Here is a 12,736-nt window from a genome sequence, read left to right as displayed (position 1 = left end):
ATCAAAGAGGAAATCAAAAGATTCCTAGAAACGAATGAAAATGAGAACACGAGTTACCAAAACTTATGGGACACAGCAAAGGCTGTGTTAAGAGGAAAGTTTATAGCTCTACAAGCATTCCTCAGGAAGGAGGAGCGAGCACACATAAGTAACCTAACCTCACAGCTTAAGAGCTTGGAGAAGGACCAAAAAAAGGAGCACAACCCGAACAGGAGAAAGGAAATAATAAAACTCAGAGCAGAGATTAACGAGATGGAAACCCAAAAAACAATCCGAAAGATCAATGAAACCAAGAGCTGGTTCTTCGAGAAAATTAACAAGATCGATAAGCCTCTAGCAAAACTCACAAAGAAAGGGAGAGAGAAAACCCTAATAAACCGAATCAGAAATGAAAAGGGGGTCATTACAACAGAAACCACAGAAATTCAGAGGATCCTCAGGGAGTACTTTGAGAAGCTTTATGCCACGGAACATCAAAACCTCGAGGAAATGGATAAATTCCTAGACTCCTACAGACTCCCAAGGCTGAACCAAGAAGACCTGGAATACCTGAACAGACCTATCATGATCAAGGAAATTGAAATGGTAATAAAAAGTCTCCCCAAGCACAAAAGTCCTGGCCCGGATGGATTCACTAGTGAATTCTTCCAAATCTTTAAAGAGGACTTACTCCCAATGCTCTTTAAGCTTTTACACGAAATTGAAATATCAAAAACACTTCCAAACAGTTTCTACGAAGCAAATATCACACTGATACCAAAAGCAGACAGAGATACCACAAAGAAAGAGAATTACAGGCCGATATCCCTGATGAACACAGATGCAAAGATCCTCAACAAACTACTAGCAAATAGAATCCAACTACTCATTAAAAAGATCATACACCATGACCAAGTAGGATTCATCCCAGGGATGCAAGGATGGTTTAACATTCGGAAATCAATCAACATAATCCACCATATCAACAAAAGAAAAGATAAAAAGCATATGATCATATCAATAGATGCAGAGAAAGCATTTGATAAGATCCAGCACCCCTTTATGATGAAAACCCTAGCCAAAATGGGTATAGAGGGGACCTTCCTCAACATAATCAAAGCCATCTACCACAAGCCTACAGCAAGCATCATCCTCAATGGGGAAAAACTGAGAGCCTTCCTTCTAAGATCAGGGACGAGACAGGGATGCCCACTCTCTCCTCTGCTGTTCAATATAGTACTGGAAGTACTTGCAATAGCGATTAGGCAGGAAAAAGATATTAAGGGCATTCAGGTAGGAAAGGAAGAAATCAAGCTCTCACTATTCGCAGATGATATGATACTCTACTTAGAGAACCCAATAACTTCCACCAAAAAACTCCTAGAAACAATAGACTTGTATAGTAAAGTTGCAGGTTATAAAATCAATACCCAAAAGTCCATGGCTTTCCTATACGCAAACAGTGAGAGAGAAGAAAGCAACATGAAAAAAACAATCCCGTTCACAATTGTGCCCCAGAAAATCAAGTACCTAGGAATCAGCTTAACTAAGGAAGTAAAGGACCTGTACAAAGAAAACTACAAAACGCTACTTCAGGAAATAAAAGAGGACATGAGGAAATGGAAAGATATCCCCTGCTCATGGGTCGGGAGACTTAACATTGTCAAAATGGCAACACTACCGAAAGCATTGTATAAATTCAATGCAATGCCTATTAGGATACCCATGACATTCTTCAAAGAAATGGAGCAAACACTCTTGAAATTTATATGGAACAATAAGCCCCCACGAATAGCTAAAGCAATTCTTGGGAAAAAGAAAATGGGAGGAATCAACCTCCCGAACTTCAAACTGTACTACAAAGCAGTGATAATTAAAACAGCATGGTACTGGAACAAAGGCAGAACTGCAGACCAATGGAACAGGGTTGAATACACTGACATCTCCCCTCAATCATATGATCATCTAATCTTTGATAAAGGTGCAAGTAATGTGAAGTGGAGTAAGGAAAGCCTCTTTAATAAATTGTGTTGGCATCACTGGACGGCTGCATGCAAAAAAATGGGCTCAGAACTCTGCCTAACACCATGTACAAAAGTAAGATCAAAATGGATTAAAGACCTCAACATCAGACCAGAAACCATAAGGTACATTGAAGATAAAGCTGGCAAAACCCTCCATGACATTGAAGCTAATGGTATCTTCAAAGATGCCACGCCACTGGCCGAGCAAGTAAAAACAGAGATAGATAAATGGGATTATCTTAAACTAAGAAGCTTCTGCACCTCCAAAGAAACAGTGACCAAAATACAAAGACAGTCTACAGAATGGGAAAGGATATTCACCGAATACACATCTGACAAGGGGTTGATATCCAGGATATACAAAATACTGGTTAAACTCCACAAGAAGAAAACATCCAACCCCATCCAAAAATGGGGCAATGAAATGAACAGAAACTTTCTCAAAGAAGAAATCCGAATGGCAAAAAAGCACATGAGAAAATGCTCTACATCATTAATCATCAGGGAGATGCAGATCAAAACCACAATGAGATACCATCTCACACCTCAGAGACTGGCCCACATTCAAAAGAACAAAAGCAACCGATGCTGGCGTGGATGTGGCGAGAAAGGGATACTCCTTCACTGTTGGTGGGAATGTCCACTGGTTCATCCCTTCTGGAAAACAGTATGGACGATTCTCAAAAAATTAGAAATTGAGCTCCCATTTGACCCAGCAATACCACTCCTGGGAATATATCCCAGAGAGGCAAAAATGTATAGTCGAAGTGACATCTGCACTTGTTTGTTCATTGCAGCACTCTTTACAATAGCCAGAAACTGGAAGAAACCTGAATGCCCAAGAACAGATGACTGGTTAAAGAAACTTTGGTACATCTACACAATGGAGTACTATGTAGGTCTTAGAAAAGATGAAGTCATGAAATTTACATACAAGTGGTACAATATGGAAAGTATCATGCTAAGCGAAATGAGTCAGAAAGAGAGGGATAGACATAGAAAGATTGCATTCATCTGGGGGATATAAAGTAACAAAGTATGAGATTAATACCCAAGAATAGCTGAGATCAGCACCAGGAGGATTACTCCATAACTTAGAGGCCAGCCGGGTATCCTAGAGGAAAGGGCTGTTCAGATAGAGAAGGGAGCACCAAATAAAGGATGTTTGGAGGATCCTCCCAGGAGGGGAGATGCATGTAGAAAGTAGACTATGGACTGAACATGTTTGCCACTCAATGCCTCTTTTGCAGACCACAACACCCAAAAGGAGAGAGAGAACACAGGGAATTGCCCTGCCACAGAGACAGGGGGGATGGGGGGATGGGGGTGGGAGGGATATTATCCATGGTGGTGGAAAATGGGCACTGGTGGAGGGATGGGTATCTGATCATTGTATAATTGAAACCAAAGCACAAAAAATTGTAAATCTACAACTTTAAAAAAAATAAAATAAAATAAAGGGGAAAAAAAAAATTTGGTCGATGAAATGAAAAACTCAGTCGGAACCCTTAATAGTCAAACAATAGCAGAAAACAGAGTCAGTGATCTTGAGGATGAGATGCAGGAAAACTCCAGGCAGCAACAAAACTTGGGAAAAGACATCAAAATGACTTAAGGGCAAATAAGTGGAAGGATTATTTCAAGAGGAGCAGCATAAGAATCCTCGGGGTCAGAGAGGGATATGGAGGTAACTGCAATGAGGTAGTAATAGTTAAGGACATCATCACTGAAAAGTTCCCAGAGCTGGTGATCACAGATACCCAGATTCAAAAAGCCCAAAGGGTACCAGCTAAAAGAGACCCTAATCAAAAAACTCTGAGAAATATCCTAATCAGAAGGACCAGCACCATAAACAGATAAAAATACTGAAAGTAGCAGGATCAAAGAAGGAAATTACATACATAAGAGTATCCTCAGATTTACAGCAGACCCATCATGACTCCTCTGGCTCCGAGAACTATGGGAGGATATAGGGAGAAAAAAAAATTAACAAAATGTAAAGTCACTAAGAATACCCAGTAGATTTTCATTCATAGTTAAAAGAAAGATATCCTAATTCATGGGTAAACAACAGCTCAGAAAATTTAAGGTATCAAAAGCAATTTTGAAAGAAAATCTCAAAGAGTTACAATAAGGCAAGACAAACACAATAATCTAAATTAAGATGGCACAAACCCCAAAGACAATAGTCATTCTTAATGTCAATGTTCTAAATACACCAAGTGTCAGAGCAAACAGACTCAAAGCCAAAGGTTGAAAACAATTCTTTAAGCAAAGAACATATTAAGGAAGACTATACTAGTATTCAGTGGCTATGATTTCAGGCTGAGAAAGGTTATAAGAGACATCAAAAGTCATTTCTTTTTTTTTTTTTTTTTTTTTTTTTTACAAAAGGGTCTTTATTTGTAAAAAGCCAAAGGGGCCCCAGGGGCGTCAGGACCAGCAGGCCGGCTTCTCAGGGGTCAGGGGCATTGGGGCAGATGCGCTTGAGTGGGGGGGCGCCCTCCGAGTCCTCTGTGTCACCCTGGGCTGCCTCAGGGACAGGTGGCACGGGCTCAAAGACGGGGTAAGCTTCGGGGGCCTCAGTCTCCAGCAATTTGGGAACCGGCTCCTCCTTGGTCAGCATTGGGGGTTCATCGGTGCCTCTGGCGGTCACACCTCCAGGATCTCTCTCCTGACCCAGCTGTGGGGGCTGGGCATCCTCCTGGACCCCTTCTGGTGGTCCAGCTGGTGATACAGGACGGCTGGGCTGGGGAGTACCCCCAGGGCTGGGCTCCGTGCCCTTCTGCAAGGAGCCATTGAGATCGAGCAGGATGAGGGGGCCACCGCCGCGGGGACTGGGTCCCCTGCCCCTCCGCTCCCGGCCTCGGGATCTCTCGGTCCCACCACCTGCCCGCCGGCGTTCCTCCTCCTGGGGGTCCACCACTGGCACCCACTTGAAGATCCGAAGGGAAGTGTCGCCCACGGTCACCCAGCGCTTCTCCCATCTCCGGACCTTCTCGATGGTCGCCATCACCTTCTTGATGTCATCCTTGGCCCGGCTCCGGGTCTCGGCCCGCACGGTCCGGCCGGCCATGCTGGCGGGGCTGGCGCCGGGGCCGAGCCCGCGGCTGGGCCGCCTCCCGTCCGGCGGGCTCAGGCTCGGCGCCAGGCCGGGCCCCCGCGCTCTCGGCCCGCGTCCCTCGGGGAGTCGGCCGCGCCCGCCGCGCTCCCCAACGCCTCGGCGAGTCCCCGCCCCGCTTCCTGCCGCCGCGCCCCTCCCCGGCCCGTCCCGGAGCGGCCGGGAGGCGCGGGCGGCCCGAGCCCAGGCCTGGAAGCCTCCCGGCCCCGCCCCGCCCGGGCCCGCCCCCTCCAAAAGTCATTTCTTAATAATGAAGGTATATGTACGTCAGGAGAAATTCACTCCTAAACACCCAATGGTGACCATCAAAATACATAAAACAAGTGCTTATGCACTTAAAGGAAGACATAGGTAGCAATACTATAGTAAAGTTGGAGACTTCAAAGATGCTTTGTCACTACTTGATTGATCAACTAGACAAAAACCCATCAAGGGATGGGTGTTAGAATACTGTATGACTGAAATCCAATCATGAACAGATTTGTAATGTTTTATCACAGTGATTCAATAAAAAAGTAAAAGTAAAAGTGACTGCCATAGAGGCAGGCATTGATCTGGGAGAGGAGGGAAACCGGGGACATTGGTGGTGGGAAACGTACACTGGTGAAGTTACGGTTATTGGAACATTATGACTGAAACCCTGTAATGATCAACTATGTAACTGTGCTTCTCACTGTGAATCAATTAAAAGAAAGTGGGCTCATGTATGATGCCAAATCAGTATCAGGACTTAAATCCAAAGTGCCTGAGAAGAAAATAACTTCCTGGCATAGAGGCCAGGTTAAGTTTGTCTGAAGACATTGGTGTATGGAAGTGGATACTAGTAAACAGATTGTTCTTGGAACATATAAGCATGACATTTAATCATGAATAACGTTGCAACTCATGGTAATTCACCCACAAATATAAAAATAAAACCAAAAAAATTTTAGGGTACATTTTCTGCTACCAAATAATTATCTCAGTCCTCTGGTGCTCCATGGAATTAGGGGTAAACTTATTGATACCGGTACACTTATAGGATTTTATTCATGTGTGCGGAGTGGGGAGGGCCACATTTGTCTGCTCACAAAACTTGCACCCTTGTCAAATGTGTGTGTGAGAACCAAGAACAGAATCCTGTTCCAATAGTTTGAGTGCTGAGAACCTCCCCCACTCCAAGAGCCCTTTCAAGCACTTGACAGGGCTAAGATTCCTCAGTGATAATCCTAAGAACATAGTCCTTGGTTTCATGGTGATCATCTGGGTCGGGAGTTATACACAGGGCAGAGCAGGTTTAGGTTCTCCTGGACAGGCCAAGCACACTAGAAGAAGGTCATATAGAAAGAAGATCTTCCTTGTCCCAACACAGACTCATCACCAGGGAGAATGCACAAATCCACCCTACAAGTGCCTTGTATGTTTCAGAGTGAAGCATCTATAAATGAAAGAATTTTCATTGAAGGTTAGTATATTAATTATAAAGCTGTGAATTTTCATGACCAAGATTGGACCTAGCTCTGTCTAAATTGCCTGAACAAATGACAATGATTGTTAGCCTCAAATTTTGAGCCTACAGAGGGAAAATAGATGAGAACACACAGGGACTTGGAGATGTAGGTGTCTGTCTACAGGGTAGAGGCCCTGGGAGAGATGGGTTTGTTCATCAGGGACCTGAGACACGGGGACTCTCCTCCCCAGCTGCCTTTGTCTCCTCGGCAATTCCTGTTTCCTGAGAGCTCCTCAGCACATTTCCTGTGCTGAAGAAAGAGACCGGACTCTGACAAGGCCTCAGGGACAGACCTGAATGCTCTGAGCCACAGTCAGCACCTCCTCCCAGGGAGCCCACACAGCAGCCTCCCCCGGGTCCCCTCCTTTCTCTACAGAGCCCCCCCCCATGCAATTCTGCACTCGGGACCCAGGATTAAAACCACGTTCACACTCACCCCAACTAGGACTCCCTCTCCCCCGACACAGTGTCTGATGTGGACCTCGTGGGCAGGAACATACACCAGCGCTGGCTCCTCTTCTTTCTGGTTGCAACTCCTGGATGTGAGTATCCCCTAGACAGTGGCTCCAAGGTAGGCATGGGGACTTCTGAGCCCGTGACTCACTGTCAGTCTCTGTCCCCAGGTGTTCTGTGGCAGGAACGTCTGCAGGAGTCAAGACCAAGCCTGGTGATGCCCTTGCAGACACTGTCCCTCACCTGCTCGATCTCTGGATTCTCTTTAACCAGTTATCATGTGCACTGGGTCCGCCAGACCCCTGGAATGGGGCTGGATTGGATTGGTGTTATATATAATAACGGGGGCACAAGCTATAACCCAAGTCTTAAGTCCTGAGTCAGCATCTCCAAGGACACCTCCAAGAAACAAGTTTACCTAAAACTGAGGAACTCAGTAACTGAGGGCACAGCCGTGTATTATTGTGCAAGAGACACAGTGAGTGAAAGTCCCTGTGAGCCCAGGCACAAACCTGCTGAGGGAGACGGGGAGCTGCAGGGGTGCGTGTGCCCACAAGGGGGCGCGATGCTGTCGGGCTGTGCCTATGGGGTAGATGGGCTGTATTGGGAGTGCTTATTTTTCTTTCCTCTTCGTTTGTTTTTACATATTTTTCGTCTTTTAGGAGATAATTTTCTTCTTTTATTTGAACAAAATTTAACACACCAAGTTTGTAAATTTTAGTTACTACTTCCTCGATAGCACAGTGATTGGGCATTTGCCTTGCGCGCAGCCGGTCCAGCCAACCCAGGTTCGATTCCTCTGCCCCTCTTGGAGAGACCGACAAGCTACCGAGAGTATTTTGCCCGCATGGCATAGCCTGGCAAGCTACCCGTGACTTATTCAATATGCCAAATACAGTAACAACAGGTCTCACGATGGATCGAGCAAATTGATGAACAACGGGGGGACCATGACCATGAACTTCCTCTTTGAATGAAAATTTATTATTATCCTGTCTCATAATGAACTAGAGATTGTTATATCCCTTTAGCTAAGTTGTAGTTGACTTTCCTTCATATAAAGATCATTCATTTTCACAGAAAGGAGGGATTTCTCCCATTGCCTTCTTTATTGTCACTGAGGAAACACGATGACAATAGTCTGAGTGTTGATGCTTGTGGGTCCCAAACTCCCTGTGCTTCTCCCAGCACCATATCCCCACAGAACACCACACTCTGCTGTGGACCCTTTGCTCGGCTACTTCTTCCCAGTGATCTAAGGCCCCATCTGACTCCTCTCGGGAACCCCAGAGTGTGGTTAGGATGCAGAGACCATTATCATTGAATCCTGTCCATTCCAGCGCTCTGTTCTCTGTGTACCACAGTTGAATGAGATTGTATGAATTTATCCTTCTCCGTTTAATTTACTTCATTTAGTTTGGTATTTTGAAGATCCACCCATGTTACAGAAAACTGTAATATTTTCTCTTTTTACAGCTGTATAATATCTCATAGTGTATATACACAAGAACTTCTTATCTATGAAACTCTTATTAATGTTTAGCATTGTTTCCATGTCCTGATCACTACCCCAAATACTGCAATAAGCATCACTGTAATCACTGTATCTTTTTTATCCCGTTGTTCATCAATTTCCTCGAGCAGGCACCAGTAACGTCTCCAATTGTCCTAGCCCTGAGATTTTAGCAAGTGCCACATTGGAATCTCTTTCAGGGTCAGAGGAATGAGACCCATCATTGTTACTGGGTTTTGGCACATGGAATATGCCACGGGGAGCTTGCCAGACTCGGCCGTAAGGGCAGGATACTCTTGATAGCCTGCCAGGTACTCCGAGAGCGAGAACTAGAAAATAAGAGGTCGTGAGCTTGGTTTTATAGTTTCTGGGTCTTGGCTGTTGACGAGATAACACGCTTCTGTGGACAATTGGTTGGTGGGTGTAATGCCTAGCTACTGAAAGATGGGGGATCTGCGTGGAGGAGGCCCAGTCCGAATCTGAGCAGGCTTGGAAATCTCAGCCCAAGGTTCCGCACACCTGGGCTTCTCTTCTGGTTCCTTCATTTGTGAGACTCGTCCGAGTGTGTGGAGAGTGGTCTTCAGCATGGCTGTTACTGGTTCTGGGGGTCTTCAGCTGCCGTGGCTCTGCCTTTTTACTATGTCTCAACAAAGGTTGTTTCCAGACTGTTTGGCATAGGCCATTCACACCAATGTCTCTGCTTGGTATTCTGATTTAATTTCCCTCATAGTAAGTGTTGATAAACACTTCTGATCTGCCTGAAGACGATGAGAATGCTACCCATGGGGAAATATCTGTTTATATATTCACACAGAAGTAAGATGGGTGAATTGTTTACTGTTGTTGAGCTTCAGAGTGCTATGGTTACACATTTCTTCTCTAATTAATGCAGTCCCGTTTGGGTGAAGGTGACAAGAGTGGAATCATAAATTCATATGGAAACTCTATTTTTATTTTTCAGAGAATTCTCCTTAGTGTTTCCCATAGATATGTGTTGAGAACATTCTAAGCCAACATTGAAACAGTGCTGCCTTTTAAAAGTATCTCAACAAATGTTGTTTCCAGACTGTTTGTTATAGTCCATTCACACCAATGTCTCTGACTGGTATTCTGATTTAATTTCCTTCATAGGAAGTGTTGATAAATACTTTTGATCTCCCTCCAGACCATGGGAATGCCACCCGTAGGGAAATATCTGTTCATGTCCTCATACAGAAGTAAGATGGGTGATTTGTCTTCTGTTGTTGCACTTGGGAGTGATATGATTATCTTAGATATTAGGCAACTGTCTGATGTTTGGTAGGAAACATTTTATTTCACTTAGTTGTAAATCTTAATTTGAGTGTATGTTGTATTTCTGATTAGGTGAGGGTTAAATTGAAGTTTCATTCTGTTCCTATGTACTCTTTTGAGTAAAAACTGCTTTACAGGGTGGTAGTTCACCTGGGACAACCAGTGGAACTTCCTCAACAATAGCAACAATAGGCCCCCTACATGTTCCTCCATGACACCCCAAAGTGCTTCACTCTAGGTCTTGAGAGAAGCTGTATCCCCCAGAGGCCACCTTGAGAAAAGGCACCTGGTATCAGCTTCCCTCAGACCTACGACCCAGCGCCCCTCACTGGGCTGCACACAGGGTTCCCCACCATTCCAGGGATGCAGAACCCAACTCATGGAGTCATGAGCCCAGCACAGCTTGTACCCACCTGCCACAGCATTGGAGACACGGTTTCCCCGTGTTTTTAGACACCCCAGAGAGAGACGGATTTGTGTGGGGAACAAAGGGTTAAGTCAGGAGGACTAAGGACAAGGGCAAAATGGGGCTGATCTGCACTTTCTAGGAGGTGAGCCAGCGCCAATGCAGAAAGCTGCTGAGGAGAGGTGGGAGGGTCCTGTAAAGGATTTATCTCTTCTCTATCCCAGAGGAGACACTCCTGAGATAAATCCACTTTAGAGACGTTACCCCTCAGTACTGCACTTCAGAGACACTTTGACAGGGAGCAGCTTCGCTGGGCAGGTGAGCAGGTGGATGTCTGTAGTTACAGTCCCTGTGTTTCTGTTGGTGTAGAGCAGTGAGAAGAGGCGAGTCAGGACTCAATCCACGAGCCTGTGGGCCACCGACCCCATGCTTCTCTCTCGCGTATATGTCTTGTTTTCTTAGTCCTGGTGTTGACCCTGCTCCGTTCCCCGGAGGCCAGTACCTGGCAGGTGTGTATTGATCCTCTGCAGGGCCTGCTGACCACGTCCCGTTCTCAGCCCGCAATTGAAATGTGGTTCAGTTCCTCACTGCAGTTGCCAGTCTTGCTCCAGACCTTCCACTGGACCCTCTCCTGTCCTGGGACCCGACCCCACTGTCCCTCCACATGGTTCCGTGTGCGATGAAGGACAGGAGCAGGATTCTTTGCTCAGGGCAGAGCAGGGGAGGAATGACATGCTCAGGTCTGGGGTCCAAGTTGTAACTCTGTGGCTGGGATATCAGCTCATCATTCCTTGATACCATCTGTGTCCAGAGGTCCGCTTGGCCCCTCCCCGTTTGCACCTCATCTATCTCCCCTCCCCTCCCCTTCAAACTCTGGGGCAAATCCTTTAAATCCACCCTTTACCTCGTTGCATTTCCTCATACAGGATACACCACATATAAAAATGCCACCCTGTGTTCGTCATTCTTCTTCTGACTATTTTATTCACTTGATCACTTGACTTCCCGTTAATCATTGATTTTCTTGAGCGGGCACCAGAAACATCTCCATATGTCCCTGTCGTGTGCTAGTGCAGCCCAATGGTGTCTGTTCATTCTAGGAACACGAAGAGCCTCAAACAGATCATTCAGGGTCTTGACGAAGAAGTCTGACCATCTGGTAGGTGGGCTGCCACGTGGTCTTTTGATGTCCCCTGGAATCCAGTCGGTAACCTCTAGTCCAGTGGTCATCTCCACATCTCATTATGTGTCCAGCCCATCTGATTTTCGATGCATTAGCAAACGAGACAGTGTCCCTGATTCTTAACCATCGATGGAGGTCGGAACTCCAGATTATTTCTCTCATTTGAGTGAATCGTGATACTCCAAGCATAGCTCTTTCGATTTCTCTTTGGGAGACCCGAATAGTGTTCTCATCCTGTTTTCGTAGGGCCCAGGTCTCTGGGGCATATGTTAATGCAGTGTTTAGAACAGTGAACTAGAAGAAATGTGCCCGGAGCTGGAGGTTCTTTGTCCTCTTAACTATTTCTCCAACGCTCTTGAAGGCACTCCAAGCTGCTCTCTTCCTCCTGTGAAACTCAGGTGTCAGATCATTCATCACGTTGACTTCTCGATTTATGTACACATAAATGTTGCATTTGGAGATGGTTGTCCCATTGAGAGTGAATGGAACATCAGGAATGAGATCATTTCTCATAAACACTATCTTTGTGAGATTCAGCTGGAGCCAAACCTATCCACACTCATGGTCGAAATTGGCCAGCATTATGTGCTGTTTGGCTAATGTTTGGTGTTATTAGAAAAATGTCATCAGCAAAGCGGAGGTGGTGTAGTTGCCAGCTGTCTATCTTCACTCACATTCCTTCCCATTCCAATCATCACATGACATTCTTAAGGGTGGCACTGTACAGGGTGAAACAGGGTGAAAAGGTATCACCCTGTTGAACCACTCTCTTGACATAGATGATCACTTCTTTGTAGAATGATGAAATCCTGGTAGTGAATCCGTAATATCGCTCACAGAGGATCCTGATGTATTGAGTTTGAATGCCCTTATTGGCTAGGGCTTCAATGACCTCTTCAGTCTGAACAGAATCAAAAGCCTTCTTTAAATCAATTAACGTTATACAGAGCGGCATCTTGAACTCCTGAGAAACCTCAATGAGCTTGGTTATTGTGTGGATGTGGTCAATCGTGTTGAATCCTTTTCGGAAACCAGCTAGCTTGCATGGTTGTCCTTCATCTAGTGTTCTGCCAATCCTATTCAGGATGACTCGAGTGAACAACTTGTAGATGACAGACAACAGGCAGATTGGGCAATAGTTGCCAATGTCGTGGATGTCTCCCTTCTTGTACAATAGTACAGTCTTGCTGGTTTTCCATTGGTATGGAACCTTGCATTCAGACAGGTAGCATGTGAAGAGCTGAGCCAGTGTATTGATGAGTATTGACGGCAGGC

The 12,736-nt window shown here is 45.4% G+C and overlaps 1 protein-coding gene across 1 annotated transcript; it reads right to left on the bottom strand.

Annotated features, from left to right (window-relative positions):
• Positions 1-4,389: 4,389 nt before the first annotated feature.
• On the bottom strand, positions 4,390-5,327 carry LOC130032540 (B-cell CLL/lymphoma 7 protein family member C-like). The gene has a single exon (XM_056124089.1). It carries the CDS (start codon positions 5,077-5,079, stop codon positions 4,459-4,461), a length of 621 nt encoding a protein of 206 aa, XP_055980064.1. The 5' UTR covers positions 5,080-5,327; the 3' UTR covers positions 4,390-4,458.
• Between the last annotated feature and the right edge of the window lie 7,409 nt (positions 5,328-12,736).

Source organism: Sorex fumeus, unplaced genomic scaffold (assembly GCF_029834395.1).
Source record: "Sorex fumeus unplaced genomic scaffold, SorFum_2.1 ptg000049l, whole genome shotgun sequence".
Classification (NCBI taxonomy): Eukaryota; Metazoa; Chordata; class Mammalia; order Eulipotyphla; family Soricidae; genus Sorex; species Sorex fumeus.
The sequence above is the reverse complement of the archived record's forward strand: the minus strand, read 5'-3'. Positions and strand labels throughout refer to the sequence as shown.

What these genes read in the sequence shown, in the direction of transcription:
- LOC130032540 (XM_056124089.1), bottom strand. Translation starts at nt 5,079, where the DNA reads ATGGCCGGCCGGACCGTGCGGGCCGAGACCCGGAGCCGGGCCAAGGAT.